This window comes from Poecile atricapillus, chromosome 1, assembly GCF_030490865.1.
Source record: "Poecile atricapillus isolate bPoeAtr1 chromosome 1, bPoeAtr1.hap1, whole genome shotgun sequence".
NCBI classification, from domain to species: domain Eukaryota; kingdom Metazoa; phylum Chordata; class Aves; order Passeriformes; family Paridae; genus Poecile; species Poecile atricapillus.
Window position 1 is genome coordinate 88,288,645 of NC_081249.1, and position 17,349 is coordinate 88,305,993.

Sequence of the window (17,349 nt, forward strand, 5' to 3'; positions counted from 1 at the left end):
TTCCGAGCAGAATGGGCTCTGGCGGCCATCCATACTCAGCCACACACATGGGCATGCCCCAGGAGCCATCTCACAGTTCTCCAGAGTTGCAGAACAGGTCATACAGCACCTGAGGGAAGAGATATCCACTGGGACAACCTGCTTGCATCCTTTTTTTTTGGGCACAGAGCCCAGCAGCAGAGAGCAGGAGCTGTGGGAGGGCTGTGTGAGGGGAAGGAAGCCTGCCAGTGAGCCATCCCCGGGAGCCATGGAATTGCAGGCCACTGCCTGCTGAGAAGCAGCAGGAAACTTTGGTGAAAGGAGATAAGGAAACAGCAGTGGTAATTCATCTGGGAGCTGTACCTCCTGCCCCAGAGTCCCTGTCATGGCTCTGTCTAGGATAAAGACCTGCCAGCTTTGCTGGAAATGGAGCTTTTTCCCTGGACAGCCACCACCCCAGTGCCCTGTTCTGGCTGTCTGGTTGCTCTGATGGCCAGTCACATCCTGGCATGACCAAGGTCATACCACAGGGATACTTTGCTCCCTCTTATGTGTATATGGCTGATTTGCCCCACTAAAAAAGTGTTTCATGACACAGCAAGGGTTTGGGTTGGTTTTTTTTCTTTTCTGAATAGGGTTTTGGCCTATTCTAGTGTTTTAGTCAGGACAGTCTAACTGTGTGTGGGTGGAATGCCTTTTGAGTGTGTACATACGTGCACGTGTAGCATGCAGTACCTTCACAGTGGGATTTGAGCACCTACGGTGGCCCTTTCCAGAGAGCACAGAGGCTCTCTGCAGCTGCTGAACAGCTCCCTTTCTTGAGGACACACTCTTCTGGCATGTGCTTTGCACAGCAGACTCGGTTTTGAAGAGAACCAGCAGAGAGATGCTATAGCTCTATGTCCTGGGTAGCTGGTCATTCAGGGACGTCTCCAGAACTCATGACCTTTGCAAACAGCGTTCCTGACTGCGTGCCAGATGCACAGAGGCAGGGAGATGACGAGGCTTGTAAGGACTGCTGTCTCATGAGGCTCTGGTGTCCCCAGAACAGCTCTCTGTGTGTGGCACCCAGCTGTCAACACACATCCCACAATGGCACTAAGGCGCACCAACTTGAAACTGCTGTTTGGGCAGAAAAAAGACAGCTCTGCACGTGTCATGGCCTCCACAAGGGGTGTGAGCAGCAGCCTGGCAGGGGACAATCTGGGCCAGATGTTGTCTTTCACACAGAGAACACTCTGCTGAAGGGAGGGAGCAAGGAGCAATCCAGGAGAGGCTGTGCCGTGGGAGCACAGCAGATCCTAGGAGACCTCATACCAAGGTGAATTACATAGAATCATAGAATTGTTCAGCTTGGAAAAGAACTCTAAGATCACTGAGTCCAACTGTAACATCTGTTGGCCCATGTGAATGCAGGCAATTTGCTGCAGGTGGCCCTGCCCTGGACAGTGCAGGCCTAACTACTTGGCCTGGAGACCAAAGCAGATCCATTATATATTCCCAACCCTTCCAGTTGGCCCAGACGTAGCATTTAATACAGCACAGGGAAAGCTGATTAAGTAGCAATTTAACATTAATCAATAAAACGTGGTTAGACTAAACAGAAGTTATGTGACTAAAGAAGCATCAGAGATTCAACACAGATATGAGTCAGAACTTTTCATTCCTTAGGAAAAACATGGGCTCCTGCCTGGCGTCACTAATTGTTAACTAACTCACGCTGAGATAAAATGGCACTAAATTGATCTGTTGATATGGATGGAAATTATACAAATGCAGGCATTTTGCATTATTAACACAAGTCAAGCACCCTGTCCAGATTTTGGATTGCTTTCCTCTGACCTTAAACACATATTTAACACAAAGCTTTGCATCTGCAGCTACCTAAACCATACCTGGTTATCAAAAAAGATTTTCTGCCCGATAAGTTTAATTCCCCAATAGTGTTCTTGCAAATAATTATTCCTTTTGTATTCAAGGACTTATTGTTTTTTTCTTACATCTATTTTTATTTTCATTTTATAGGCACTTAACCAGTGCTAGCACATACCTCATCCCAGTGCAGTACATGAATTTGCCACACCACTTCTGTGGGGTCTCTTTATTTACTCCTTGCATTACATGACTGAATTGCCAGCAAAGATTCTCTATAACTGTCTCCATTAAAATTTAGTCTTCCTGAGATGGCTGCCTTGAACTCTCAGCATTTCTAAGCTTTGAGTTGATGGACAGCAGATAGCAGGGCTTGCTTCCTGTCACTTGCCTCAAAAGAGGCACCCAGCTAGAACTGCGTATTCTAAATCCCTCTAACACCTGCTTTGTAGTGGGTTGTCACTTCACCCATGGTGACAGTAGCATTCACACCACAATACACTCCAAAACACCGCATCACTTTTATTCATGGCATGGAACAGCCAAAGTGATTTATGCAGAGGACGGCTGCTAATTCCAGAAATAACAAGGTCTAGCACAAGCCAAGTATACCTGCTGATCCATCTCTGTACCCAGGTAGCTAAATGCCTCTTCAGGACTAATATTTTGCTTCAGCTAATGAGTGTGACTGCAACTGTGTGCATCTCAAGGCTCTAATTTTTGTTTGCAGCAGAAAAATGCCTACTCTTTCAAGCCAATAATTGCATGAAGGAAGACTGTTAGCATAAGGAGATTGTTATTTTCTTTCTGGAGGAATCAGAGCTAACAGGGAAGTTAGTTAATCTTCATTTCCAATTACAAAGGCACAAACTTTAAATTCACTATGTGGCAAGCACAAAATCAGATTGGTTTCCCCCTGTGTATTCTGATGTATTCTGATTTGAGAATTCTAGCTTTCACACGTGCAACCTACAAAACACTTGTTTTGTATTTGTTTCCTCATGGTGAAGAGTTCATACAAAATGTCTAAGAAGGCTGCTTTTCTTTTTGTTATTCCCACTTTCCTTGATCTGCCTTCATGAGCTTTTAACATCAACACACTGAGAAAATCAAACATGCAAGCATCTCGATTTATGGGGATGTGACCAGAAAGTATGAACACAGATTTTTTTTTTTTAATTTTTTTTTTTCATATTCACTCTGCACTTTTTAAATCTCAGTCTGAGACATTCTTTGTTTTCTCTAAAGTCAGAGCTAGCCCAGGGAACAGTGGCAGAGTTCTTTGACGTCAGGCTCATTGTGTAGGGTGCGTTGTGATGTTCTAGAATTTGGTTCGCAATTACGCAGTGAATTCTTTTTAGCTCTGCACTGACATCTTTACCTGAACAAGAGGGATGATTGTCTGCAGTAGAAATGCGACAGTGTTGAAGACCCATCACAGAGATACATTCTTTATCCTATATAATTGCTTTGTGCATTAATCACCGGAGGTAGCGGAACTGATGCCATGCCTACAAAAGCAGCAGTAAACAGGATTATTTAGCACCCACAGAAGAGTTATATGTCTCTAAGAAATTCAGAGCTATGGATCAGTGGTTCAGTGGTTGCAGCTGTGTAAGGAGTGAGACACTCACTGCTGGGCGTTGCTACGGGTGGCATTTTCAAATGGTACCTAACACTGAAAAACCTCAGAGAGACGTTTTCCAACTGTATCACCTGGTTAAATAAAAGACACAACCTCTTTGTACAAACTTTATGTGTAAAATTAAAGATTTGTTTACACTGGATTTAAACCTTGAACGGATCTCTTTGCACAGCTCTCTGACGTGAGCATTCTGCAGTAGTGCAGACTGGGAGTGTCACCGGTGTGGTTTGTGGCTTACTCACTCACCGGCAAGTAAATTATCAGTACTGAAAGGTACCTGTGTTGATAGGTAAGTCTTTGGAGCAGACCAACCCCAAGTCCCATGAGCATTACCAAATACAGTCATTCTCCAGGGAACTTGCAACATCAGGGGTATTAACCCCGATATTAAGGCCAGATTCCAAAGTCAAATACAACGATTGCACAAAGCACAGGAAATGTCTTTACTGGCGCTCCTCCTTCGTGAGGAGCTCTGAAGCGAGGCTGGGGAGAAGCAGCAAAGGCTGGGGTTGAAAATTACGTTCTGCTGGGCTGGGTCAGGCTGCCCCTGTTCTACAGCGGGCTGAGCCCCAAGCGAGCACTGGATAAAAATAAAACCGATGTGCAGCACTGGCAATCCAACAAAACAATTCATGTGGATAGTGTTTGATATAAACCAGCTAATAGTGTTTGCCTTGCAGCCAGTACAAGGAGAACAAGTCGCTTTTCTGCACGGTAGAGTCATCTGATGTTTGCTTTAATTTCTGGCGGATCGGGGCAGCGTGAGTCAGATGCTCTCACAGCTGGCTCGGGCGGGGAGGAGGCCAGCAGGGACCCTGACTCACCAGAGCCGCCGCATTCCTTCCAAAAATCCAGCTCAGCGACTGGAAGCGAAACCACGGGCTGGGGGCAGCTCCAAGGTTAGGAGGGCGGGAGGAGCGCAGGCAGCGAGCCCGGCCCGGGGTGGGCGCCCAGGAAAAGCCCGACGGACGCGTCTCGCCGGCGCTCGCCCCCTCCCCGCCGGCAGAGCCCGGGGCCGCTGCCCCGGCAAGCCCCGGCCCCCGTTACCTCATTGCCACATTCCCCAGCGAGTGAGCTCAGCTGTGCTGCGGCCTCGCGCCTTTTATGGTCAAACAACTTTGCCTGGGCGAGGCTTTTTTCGCGAGTTGGGAGGAAGCGCCGGCGCTCGGCAGCTCCTCCGCCTCTCGCTGCTGCCGCTGCCGGCGGGCGGGCCGGGGCAGCAGAGCAGCCCCAGCGCCGGGGGTGCCATTTCTCGCTCCCCCAGAGGTGAGTCTCTTCTCGGCTTGGCGACAAAGCCATTGTCCCTCGCCCCCGGGGTGGCGCGGAGGAGGTGCGGCTTTCCTGCCGCTCCCTCCCGCACGGCCTCGGACACAGCCCTTCGCTCTCGGTGCTGGCCCCGGGGCGCGGGGAGTGCTTGACCCTCCACCAGAAAAGCAGGTTCGGGTGTTTGCGTGTGTGTGTCCGGTGAGTTTTCTTTCCTTCCCAGTGGAATGGAGGCGATTCGGCGCTCCCACACAGCCCCAGCAGCGGGGGAGAGGGAGGGGGTGCTGCCGGGCTCTGCTCGGGACAAGCTCTCTTTTGTGTGCGCCTGGATGACCGAGACACCTCGCGAGCCTTTTTCCAGATGTGCTCGGAGAGGAATCTGGGGCCCTTTGTGCATGAAATTTGCCTAATTTGTGAGTTTCTGTCTCCCTGGGAGTGCCCTGAGAAAGTGCTTGCGAAGTTGTAGAACTTTCTACCGTTTTAAATACGTTTGCATAGCTTTTTGGAATTTTCCCCGGCTTTTCTTCCTTGCATAGCGAGGAAGCAAGCCCGGCATCTGTGGGAGAAGTTAGTAGCTCCGAATAACCCCCTCCCCCAGCCCGGCTGCTTTAAGCCTTTACCTTGCAGCTTGCATAGCTGATAGACTTTGCTCTCTTTGAAGCTTTGTAACTTCAGGGCAGGCTGGGAGAACCTTCTGGATGAAAAGCAGCATAACTCCTGAATCCGTTTAATCTGTTCTTAATATTTTTGTTTGTTTGTGGGGACATTTTGTTTTGGTTGTTTGTTGGTTTCTTGGGTGTTTTTTTTGTTCTCCTCTGACTCCCCTCAGTTGGGAGGAAGTTGGCTGATGGGGGAAGTACAGATATGATGTGTGGAGCTATAGGGGCTCCCAGTGTGGCTGCTGCCAAACTGCTTTTGCCAACAGAAGTGAAAAATGTCACTTGGTTCTCTGCTTCTCCAGGTTCCTCCTGCTTCTGCTACCCCGGGAAAGGAGCAGGGCTGTTGAAAGTGGTGTCATGGCATCAAAGAAGTGAAAGCTGTATGGATGCATTAACAGGTGGCAGACCCAGCACGGGACCTTCTGGGAGGTGACCCTCTTGCTGAAGGAGGTGTCCCTGGGTCCTGTCCTCATATTTGTTCCTGCTCTCAGGAAGAAACAGTGTATGAGGCAGCTAGGTATCCTGACTGTGTCTTTCGGGGGCATCTTTCTTCATAGCTCCACTTGAGTCATCCTAAATGCTGTTACAGCAGGTAGAAAAATCTCTCCCCTCGGGGTAAATGTGAGGATGAGAAAGATTTGAGATTAGTTCTCTTGGCGTGACACTCCCTCTCCCACAGCTCTCGCAAACTGCGCCACAGGACCTGTGTGAGCTGTGTTTTTGCTGGGGTTTAGATGGCATTGGCAACGCCCCAGGGCTGGAGGGGGTGACTCTCTGCAAGGCCGAGCTTTCTCCGCCAGTTTGGTCTGTGTGTGGGTGGACTGATAACCAGGAGTGAGGATGAGCAGGGGCAGCTGCTGGGTGGAGACAGCCCTGAGCAGAAAGTGCCCTAAGTGGGACACAGCACACTGGGAAATGGGCCACTTTGGGATAAGGGAGATAGCAGCTGCTGGTTCCAAAGCCAATGGGTTTGGGTTTTTTTTTGGCCAAGCAGCCAATGTCCCCAGACTGCGTGTTGACTAATCCTGTGATTAGAAGTGACAATTGTCACTGTAGTGTTCTGCTCATAATGCTATCAGATCTGGTAAGTAGTTCATCGCAGCCTAGTGAAATAGTGGAGCATGAGGTGAAAGTCTCTAAAGAAAGGCTGGAGATCTTTTTAACAGCTTCTGAAGTTTGGTGGGAACTACAAAATGGAGTGAGTTGGCCAGTCCCTTCTGACTGGCAAAGTTTGGAGGAGTGAGGACAGACCTTGCTAATTACTCTTCTGCCTTGGCCCTTTCCCATTACGAATCCAGGGGGAATGCTCAGCACAGCTTTTTTGGCTCCTGCTTATTGTTCCAACCTCGTTCTCCTTTTGAAACTCCCAGAAGAGTTGTCCAAGTGTACGCATCTTATCAGCACTGCACAAAGGGAAGGAAAAGTTCAGCAGCGTGGACTTTGTTTGTCTGTGTTGCCGCACGCTTGTGACTTGGGGAAGCTGTGACAGGTTGCTGCTGTATCGTGCCACACTGCACCGAGTCGTGGGAGCGCTTAGAATGGGGCACGCAGGTCTTATCAGCAGCCAGGGGTTAATGGGGGGTGGGCGGATGTTTGTGGCACCAGGGCTGGCTGGCAGCAGCTGTTATTGTCCGTGGGAGAGGCTGGCAGCGCGGAGGGGCACTGATTCGGACATGCCAATGTGAAAAGCTGGCACGGAGCCCCTGTGCTGACGGCAGCCCTATTGTGCTGGGGTGTTAGGAGGCCTATGGGCATGCCAGGCTGTACAACAAAGCGTCTGGCTCCGTGGAGGCTCTAGCGCGGGTGAGCTTGCTGGCCTGGATGGCAGGGCCGGCGGAGCCCTAGGGATGCGCCTGTCCTCGGGAGAGCCGCCGCTCCCCGGACAGCCGGCATCCCGCGTTTGCCGGGGCGGTGCGGGGGAGGAAGGGAGGGAGGGAGGGGGCCAGCCCGGGGGGCGGCGGCATCCGGGGAGCGCTTCCTGGCGGGGGCGGAGCGGAGCGGGCGGCGGAGCCCGGCCGGGGCGGGCGGGAGGCACCGGCTGGCATCGCCCGGCTCCGGGAGAGCCTCTGCCGCCCTGCCGAGCGGGCCCCGGCGACATGGAGGGGCCTGCAGGTAAAGGGTGGGCCGTGCCGGGGAGAGGGGGCATTGCTGGCGCTGTCACAAGCTGGGCTCCAGAGGAGCCGGCTGGCGTGATAAAGGGGGGGAGGAAATGCTGACTCCACTTCTGGGGGCGTCCTTTGGGGTGCGGGGGATCACCCTCCTCCTGGTCACCACCAGTGCAGGGCTCCAGTGCAATGGAAATCTGGGTTTTCTCTGTTGTGAGAACCCGTTTGTGGTTAATGCCAATCTGAGTTGAAATGGTGAAGTGTGATGGCTCATTCGAGCCGTCTGCAGTTTCTGTTCCTCCTTTATCCTGTGCTGGTCTTGTGCACTGCTCGGGCACCTCAGCCTCTGGCCCGGGTTAAATAACTCTATCCCTTTGTTTCACATGTTCTTCTCCATTCATTTCCACTCTGGCCCCAGGATGACTTCATATAGGTTTCCTCCCTCTTCTCTCCTGCTAGGTGCTGAGAAGATGGCCTCCCCAGGTGCCCCAGGGACCCGCATGACCTCCACAGTCAGCATCAACATTTCTACCCCCTCCTTCTACAACCCACAGAAGAAGTTTGCACCTGTGGTTGCCCCCAAACCCAAGGTGAACCCCTTCAAGGCTGGGGGTGCATCAGAGTCATCGCTGCCCCCGCCTCCTGGTCCTGGTGCCCAGCGTGCTCAGATAGGGAAGGTGGGGGAGATTCCATTGCCACCCACATGCCTGCTGGCAGAAGGTAGGTGAAGGCTGGCATGGCAGATGTGAATATGTATTTCTGAATGCTCAGGGTGGGAGGTTTGTAGCCGGGCTACAAAGCATGAGAACAGGGGCATAACTGCTATAAGTGATGGATATTCTTGCTGTGGAGGCTAGCAGGTTCCATGATGAGATAAATGGATTGGAAAGATAGCTCAAAGTACATAGTATCTCCATTAGGAAAGGAGGAAAGAGTCTGTTCTGCACTGCACTGATGCTGGAGGAATGCAGTGGATTTTTCACAGTATTCCCTGGGTGCACAGTTGTGTAATTGCAGTCGGGTTCCTGGCCAGTGTTTCTGAGAGCAAGTATGTTGCAGAGAAGTTGACCCTGATAATGATGAATCACGCTGTTCTCCTTGTTGATTGGTCCCAGCTCAAGTTGGTTATTTCTGACTGTCCTTCTCATGGACTCTGCAATTGCCATCCTTGATGCTGGAAAAGAGAAGGGAGGAATAATCGCATGAAAAAATAGTGGCAACGATGACAAACAGGAAGTGAGACTTAGAGTTTAGTTTGTATGGCTTGTACAGTTTTGTACTTTTTCCTAGTGGTTTGGGTTGGGTTTTCCTGTGTAGAGTGACTTCTTGTTTCACTGTGGTTTTCTTATTTCTTTCTTTCTTTTTTTTTGTTTCCTGCAGTGGTAGAGTGGGGTTTTTTTTGTTCTATGTTTTGTTGCTTGGTTGGTTTTGTCCTTTAAGGTTACTGGTTGTGTGACTTTGTAGTTTGAACTCATGATTAGCATGGGGCCAACAGAAATTTCTGTAGGGACCCTTTGCTAACCCTCGATACTGCCTGTTTCCCCAAGGCTCTGTCAAGTAAAGGGTGTGCCTCAGTCAGGACACACATGTTCAGAGAGTGCCAGCTGCTGGTTTAAATTCTTTTCTCTCACTGTTCAGCACAGACTGCAACACTGATGTTTTCCAGGTTAGTGGGCAGCTGACTTGATGGTAGCAAGGCTGGTCCTGTGCTTAGAGGAGAAAAATGATTAAGCCGTTTTTTTTCCCCATTTCTCAAGTCACAAGGACATGCTGGTGCTTCTGCCTCCTAAAATTGTACCAGCTAACTCTGATGACCTATTTCTTGTATGTTGTTGGCTGGAATCTTCTGTCTGTGGAAACCAAGGTCCCATCTTAGGACTTGTCATTTTCTGCTGTAGTGGTCTGGATTAGGGATGTGCCTGTCAGAAGGTCTCAAACTGACACAAACATTACCTGAAGTAGACAGATGGATGTTAAAAATTATTTTTCAATATACAATGTTAGGTGTTGCTTGCTGTGCTTCTCCTATTGTTGAAGTGGGCATTATGGAGTAACTAGAAAGAAAAACTAGCAAAAGAACCATTTGTCCTAAGCTGCTTGTGTCATCATTGGGTAAGGGCTGCCAGCAAGACATCTGAAGTATGGATGAGCCACCAAAACTCTGTCATGAGAGAAATGTGTCTGATTTGATCCTTCTCTGGTGCATTTCTTCAGTCCTTCTGTGCCTTTCTTGTACACTCCTCAAACAAAATGTGGTATGATACAGAGCTGTAGCAGTTGGACTCCTGGTCTTAAATGACAGGATGGCTAAGTTAGTATTGCTGTAGGAATGTTATATTTAGTATTGATTATTCTGTAAATCTAGTATAACAACTTTGTGGGGAACTTTCTTGTCCTGTGAATAATTCATAACACAGGCTTTTAGCATCTGAAACAATGTGACAACAGATAAGGGTTTTGTTTCTTATGGTTTCAGTGAACCAAAAGGCAAGCGTGTACAAGCTTGATCCAAAACTGTAGTTTCGAATTTATTACTCCATCCCCCCAGCAGAATTTCTGCAGCACAAGAGAGCTTGGAAGAGGTGTTGCATACCAGGGCAGTTTATGCATTCCACGGGCTAATAAGATTTTGGCTTTCAGATTTTTAAAAGGGCAGTATCATCTCCCTTAGGTTACAGATGAGAAGTCCTTATAAAGCCTGTTGACAACAGCTGGCTATAAAGATGAGACAATTTGATTTCTGCTGTTAGAAGTTGCGCTTGGAGTAGCTGGAGTGGAAAGTTTGGTCTTTTACCCTACTGCTCATTGGGGCTAACTGGGAAGAGAAGAGGGTGTCTGGAAGAAGGCATGGGGAAGTTACTCCTCATCATCTTTGATGTTCTTTGCTGTGGACACTTTCTCCACTACTTGGTGAAGGGGAGTCATGTTTATTTGTCTGTGTTGTAAATAGAAAATGGTTGGTTTTGGCTGTTCTGCATCTTTGGCAAATATGAATAGGTGGAAGCAGTGGGATTTTCTAGAAAACTGAGGCACTCTGGTGCCTTTCAACTTGCCTAAAAGGTTTTGGAAAATTCCTTGTGTTCTAATGTGTACTGGGTGTGAAAACATATCAGCCTCAAAAATCAAAGCTGGTTTTATCCCCCAGAAAAACAAAGCCATTTCAAAGATTCTTCACACACAAGGGGTAATTGGTCCAGCTTGCTTTTTTTCCACCCCACTTGTTTCTTGTAGTGCTTACAATCCTGCTGTGAGATGCCAGCTTACTTTCATGTAAAAACACAGGCTCTCCAGGGTCTTGAATTGTCCACTGGCATTCCATGTATGCTACCCTGTGTTCAGTAATCTGAACCAGCTACTGGCAAGAGAAGGGTGTGCTGGGGACACTTAGCGAGACACATTTCCCAAATATACAACAACTCTGCCCAGTGACTAATAGCAGCAGCTACTGAGGAAAGATTAAATGACTATGAAAAGTTTTGGACAAGGTGAAAAACAGCTTGTGGAGTTCAGCTGTCCTTGATGGGCACTGAGTTCCTGAGAGTACAGGGAGACCAATGTGCACTCACTGCACAGAACGCTGGTGGAATCCTGGGCTGCGTCAAGAGGGGTGTGACCAGCAGATGGGGGAGGGATTCTGCCTCTCTGCTCCACTCTTGTGAGACCTCACCTGGAATGCAGCATCTGGCTCTGGGGTCCTCAGCACAAGAAAGATGTGGACTCAGAGTGAATCCAGAGGAGACCACGAAGATGATCCGAGGGCGGAAGCACCTCTTTTAGGAAGACGGGCCGAGAGAGCTGAGGTTTGTCAGCCTAGAGAAGAGAAAGCTCTGGGGAAGGCTCACTGTGGCCTTCTACTACTTTAAGGGCGTTATAAAAAGGAGGGAGATGGAGATTTTATGTGTACAGACAGTAAGAGGACAAGGGTTTTAAAATGGAAGAGGACAAGAGTTTAGATTAGGTGTTTAGATTAGGGAGAAATTCTTTACTTGGGGTGGTGAGGCACTGGAACAGGTTGCCCAGAAAGGTGGATGCCCCATTTCTGGAAGTGTTCAAGGTCATGTTGGATGGGGCCGTGAGCATCCTGAGTGGCATGCTTTGCCCATGCCAGTGAGGTTCAGACTAGATATTCTTTAAGGGTTCTTCCATCCCAAACCACTCTGTGATTCTATGGTCCTGCTTGCTGCAATACCTTCAAGAACCCTCCTGGCTAGGAGTAAGAAATAATCTGAAGTCGCTTTTATTCCTGTTCTTCCCCATAGACCTGCCACTGCCACCTCCTCCTCCACCTGGGGAGGATGCAAGCTTCTCCTCAAACTGTGCATTTCCACCACCCCCACCACCCTTTGAAGAACCTTTTCCACCAGCCCCAGAAGAAGCTTTTCCTTCTCCTCCTTCACCTCCTCCTCTTCCACCAATGTTTGACGAAGGACCTGTGAGCAAGGTTCCTGCCCCACAGGTGAGTGAGGTCCAAGGGACTGTTGTTTCTGTGTGAGTTGGGACAGCTTCTCACTACTGTCTGAGCTCAGCAGCGGGAAGCCCTGAGAGCTGGGAAAGCAGGAAATGCTACCAGCCCATGGACCAGCACAGGTTAGGGTCAGCTGGCTGGGCTGCAGCTCTTTGGGGAAGCACCCGGGGTTCCCCAAAGGAACAGTGGACAGTGAGTTGAATGCAAGCCAGCAAAGCACCCTTGTGGCAGTAAAGGCCAGCCACGTGCTGGGCTGCACCTGGGAGAGAAGGACAAGGATGGTGAATACTCCTCCCTTCTGTGCTAGTGAGGCTGCATCTTGGAGGACCGTATCTAGTCGGGCTCTTCAGTATAATAACCCCTCTGGAATACTGAATGAGATGCAATCCAGTGAAAGGTCGTAGCAGCCTTTGGGGGTTGGAGCAGAAGAGGCTGCCAAGGCAGGGGTCTGACTGGAGTCTGTATAACCTAAAGGAGGGCTGGAGAGAAGATAGATTCTTCTTACTTGGGCACAGCAGGAGACCATGGACTGAAGTTGTGGCAAGGGAAATTCCTCTTGGACAGAAGAAAACCCTGTTCCACTCCAGGGGTGGATCATTGCTGGCATGTGCCTAGAAAGACTGGGGAACCTGCATCATTGGAATGTTGTGAAATCATCTGGACAGGCCCCTGAGCAACCTGGTGTTGCTCAGGAATTAGCCCTGCTGTGAGCAGAGTGTTGGACTACAGACATCCAGATGTCTTTCCCTACCTAAATCTGAGATCTAACTTGGGCTGTGCATTTTTCCACTGTTTGTAGACCTTTGAGACTGCATCCTGTTCATCCTCACCAGCTTTTTATCCATTCAAAGCAAGGAGCAGATCTGTACCGCAGTCCAAAGTATCAAAATACGCTATTGTAAGGGAATGATACACCTATTTCTCTGGCTGTTCCTGTAACATGCTCTGCTCCCTTTTTCCTCATGGATGGTGGTGTAGGTACGTGGCAAGATGAGCAGCGTTGATCTTGAGATTGACTCATTGTCTGTAATGTTGGATGACATGGAGAAGAATGACCCCTTCAAATCCCGGGTGAGCTGTCCAGAATGTTGCAGGTGGAAGAAGAGATGACTGGTTTTCTGAACAGAGGTAGTGAGGAGGGTGCTGCTGAAGGTTAAAATGTCTGGATAAACCATAGCACAGAAGTGTTGGTGAAGGACCAGAAAGCGTGCATCTTGCAACTTGTCAGTACTGCTGAATATGTCACAGTGCGGAAACTCCTCACCTTTTGTGTCTGGGAGAGCTGCTGGCTGACTCACTGCTATAGGTGGCATATTTTCTCTTCCACCTTGCTGATACCTGCCTGTTTTCTCTCTGCTGCTTCTCTTTACAGATAACTCCAGGATCCACAGGTTCTCTGGAGAAACCATTGGCCCCAAAAGCCCCTGCAGAAATACCATCTGCACCCAAAGATACTCCTCATTCCTTTCCTCCCAAGTTCACACCAAAGCCAAGTGGAAGCTCATCTTTCAAGCCCCCTGGGGTGGATTTGAACCCCACCCCAACCCCATGGGCAGCCCCACAGCAACGCAAGGAGCCCGAAGCACCAGCTCCTCTACCCCCATCTCTCCCTTCTGCTCAGCCCACCCCTAAGTTCACCCCATTGCCTGCTGCTGGCTCTCCTAAGTCTGTGTCCAAATCGGGTGACAGTGTTCCAGTGGCTCCCTCAAATTCTACAAGACACCCTACCTCCCTTCAGACTCAGTTCACAGCCCCTTCACCTTCAGGCCCCCCCTCTCAACCACAGCGCCCCAGTTTCACCTATGCCCAGCAGAGGGAAAGACCCCAAGTGCAGGAGAAGCCACGCCCAACAGAACAGCCTGCTGCTGTAAAAGACACGGTAAGAGAAAGAGCCACGGGAGCTTGAGTCTTTGGACAGGCACATTGGGAGTGGAGTTGGGAGATTGAGGGCAGATCTACCCCAGGCCATGGGAGTCTGTTACCCATCTGAAAGAGAGATCTAACTGTAGAGATAGTGGTGGAGGACTTCATGTAAAGGTGGAAAGAGTCAAGCACAGTGGATGGCAGATTGTTCCTAGAGTAAACAAAGAGGCCTGTAAAGGCATGAGAAATAGGTTTATTAGGGACAGGGTGGGAGGCAATCTGTCCTTTGGGGATTGAATGTTTCCTCTTCCTGCAGCATAGACACACAGGTTCCAGTGCAGATCCACCTAGGGGGAATTCCTGCCTGACAATGAAGGAGGTAGAAGAGCTGGAGAAGTTGACCCAGAAACTAATGAAGGATATGGAGCATCCACCCCCAGCAGAGGCTGCAACTTCTGGTGCGTTCCCTCAATGGACAGCAGTGAGATTAAAACTCCTGGTGGGCTTTTCATCTCTCCTGATCCCTTTCCTCTTCCACTGACAGAGCTCTGCGGCTTCTGCCGGAAGCCGCTGTCACGAACCCAGCCAGCTGTGAGGGCCCTGGACCGCCTCTTCCACGTGGAATGCTTCACCTGCTTCAAATGTGAGAAGCAGCTGCAGGGGCAGCAGTTCTACAATGTGGATGAGAAGCCCTTCTGCGAGGACTGCTATGCTGTGAGTCACTGGACTGAAAATTGATGGAGAGAACTGAGCTCACTGTGGTTGTTCTCTCTTGCTTTCCCTTCCTCCTTTCACCTTTCCTTTTTGTGGTGTAGCCTCAGAGGGGTGGGAGATTGGATTCATGTGCCTTACTTGTTTTCTTTGGGCTCAGAGCACCTTGGAGAAGTGCAGTGTCTGCAAGCAGACTATCACAGACCGGATGCTGAAGGCCACTGGTAACTCGTACCATCCCCAGTGCTTCACCTGCGTGATGTGCCATACCCCTCTGGAGGGGACCTCTTTTATTGTGGACCAGTCCAACCAGCCTCACTGTGTGGATGACTACCACAGGTATGGAGAGAGCACACGCACGTGGTGTGTGAGAGAAGGCAGATTCCCTCACACCTGCTTCTTTTTGCTGCAGTGTGGGGGTTGGGTTGCCCATGTCATCTGTCAGATGTGAAGTTAAAAACAAGTCGGCAAAGTATTAAGATGTCTTTCCACCTAAATATATATTATCCCTCTGCTGCTAATGCTGTTGACGAACACTGAGAATCCTGCCTTGAATGTCACCAGAGTGGTCATGGTCTCCTCCATGGTTCTGTGTTGCAGGAAGTATGCTCCACGCTGCTCAGTCTGTAGTGAACCTATCATGCCAGAGCCTGGAAAGGATGAGACTGTGCGTGTTGTTGCGCTGGAGAAAAATTTCCACATGAAATGTTACAAGTGTGAGGTAAGCCTGGTGGCCCCACCCCTCCCATGTCTCCTGTGCCCAGCAAGTGGGCACCTTTGTTACCTGCTGACCAAACACTGAAGTTGTTTAGAATGAATCTGGAGTGGTTTTTAAGCATGTTCAGAAAAAGATTAGGCATTCACAGGCATGAACACAGGCACTGTGCAGGATTGTTGCATTCTCTAACACACCAATACATCAGCTGTGTATAGGAGGGGAACTTGCTGGGATTGCTCTCTCTTCAAAAGAGCATGTCCCATTAGCACCACTAGGGACAGAGCAGAGGGCTGTGATGGATCATCCTGACCCCGTGGGGCATTTCTTATGTCCTTGGATGCCTTCACCCTGTTCTTTGCCATCACTGATCTCACTCCCTCTTCTTTTCCTGTTAAGGACTGTGGGAAGCCCTTGTCCATTGAAGCAGATGAGAATGGGTGCTTTCCTCTGGATGGGCACGTGCTGTGTATCAAGTGTCACACTGTCCGTGCAAAAACGGCGCGCTGAGGAGCTCGGAGGGGGCATTCCCTCGAGACCCTGCACCCAATACTCCCCTCCCTGCCGTTGTCCTACCCCTCTGCCTGACAGGGCAGACTGCTACCAATGGAGACTATGCCAGCGCAGTTTTTTACTCACGTAGGATTCACTGCTCCTAGACTTCACTCTGCACACCCACCAAGAAAGGACCTCTTCTCCTGTCACTGCTTCCTGGCCACAGTGCATTCCAGGCTGGGGGCTGTGATCAAGGTGAGTGCACAATCGCTGTTCCCTCAAGACTCTGGAGGAGAAAGATCAGACCTCCACCACCGCCTGGTGGAAGAAGCAAGAAAGACCTGGTGGCAGGTGCTGGGAAGGGCTGAGAGCATTCTGCAGTTCCATGGAACAAAGAACAATGATTTAACTTGAGAAGGTGGAAGCCTGCATCTCGGCACCACTTCTGTCTTTTGTTTTGTATCTTGTGACATCTCATTATCAGGATGTTTTACTCTGCCTGCTCCCTCACCTGGGTTAGAGTGTGGAGGCAGAAAGTAGTGGGAATCTGTTACTGTTGCTGGAAAAAGCTAACCTGCTATAGCTTTTCTGTCTCTAATGGATTTTAATGATTAACTGTCTTGTCATTTTTTTTCCTTAGCCAGATTAAACTGGCAGTGTTTGAAATACTACTCTGTTTCTGAGTTTGGAAACTTTTTCTTTTTAAAAAAAAATCTTTTTCCCCTTCCCAAGATGAAGTGTTTCCCAGTGTGGTTTCTGGACAGCCAGGCTGGGAACCAGAGTAGCAAAGCAGTCCAAAGAATGCATGTTTACAAATAAAGACCGTCATAAGGACGGGCAGCACATGGTGAGGAGGCGTCTCAGTGCGTGGATGAGGATTCGGCAGACTGAGGAACGTCTCCTGTTCCAGTAGGGTTTCTTTCACTGCTGTCAGTGAAAGCTGCAGTGTATTTGCAATGTACTGTCTGGCTCCAAGTGTTACTGCACTGAGCCCCATTTCCTGGACTAGAAACTGTCTCAGACTGAACCAACCCTTTAAATAACAACACTGTCCAACCACTGTTTGCATTCAATAAAATGTGTGGTTTTTTCCATTAACCTGTGTCTGCTCTATTTGTTCAGCCACCCATGAGAGCTGCTGTCTTTGGCAGTGGAACTGCCATTGTATAGCTTTTCTATCCATTGCCAAATGTGTGTAAGGCTATTCCACCCAACCTCCAGAGATCAGGAGTCTGAACATGGCCTTTCTGTCTTCACTACTTGGTCTTCTTTCCAGACTTGTGTTTTTCTGTACCTAAAGTGTAGTTCCCATTTAAAGCAGTAGAAGACTGCAGTTCAGTGCAGCAATATTGGAGTTTGCTTCACGTGTCACTCAGAGGTGGATATTCCAGTGAGATGGAAGTGGATTATAATAAAAGTGCACACTTTGCTTTGCTCCTAACCGTTGCTTCTCAGAAAGTGTTTGTGCTTGATGTTTTTGGTTCTAAGCATGGTACTGTGATGGGCACTGCAGGTGAAACTTCTCTTTGTGGTAAGCACCAATATATCTACACTTCAGAAACATGAAACCTACTCTT

The 17,349-nt window shown here is 49.3% G+C and overlaps 1 protein-coding gene across 6 annotated transcripts; it reads left to right on the forward strand.

Moving 5' to 3' along the window:
- Positions 1-3,980: 3,980 nt before the first annotated feature.
- Positions 3,981-16,870, forward strand: ZYX (zyxin). 6 transcript variants are annotated; one of them, XM_058865080.1, is made up of 10 exons: positions 3,981-4,395; positions 7,983-8,243; positions 11,783-11,979; positions 12,967-13,059; positions 13,361-13,867; positions 14,168-14,309; positions 14,396-14,565; positions 14,723-14,901; positions 15,163-15,283; positions 15,677-16,870. In XM_058865080.1, exons 1-10 carry the CDS (start codon positions 4,224-4,226, stop codon positions 15,785-15,787), a joined length of 1,953 nt encoding a protein of 650 aa, XP_058721063.1. In that variant the 5' UTR covers positions 3,981-4,223; the 3' UTR covers positions 15,788-16,870. The 6 variants fall into 6 exon arrangements, with proteins under 6 accessions (XP_058721063.1, XP_058721072.1, XP_058721110.1 ...); XM_058865127.1 differs by lacking the exon at positions 3,981-4,395 and adding an exon at positions 4,409-4,762; XM_058865111.1 differs by lacking the exon at positions 3,981-4,395 and adding an exon at positions 4,813-4,960.
- The last annotated feature ends 479 nt before the right edge of the window (positions 16,871-17,349 follow it).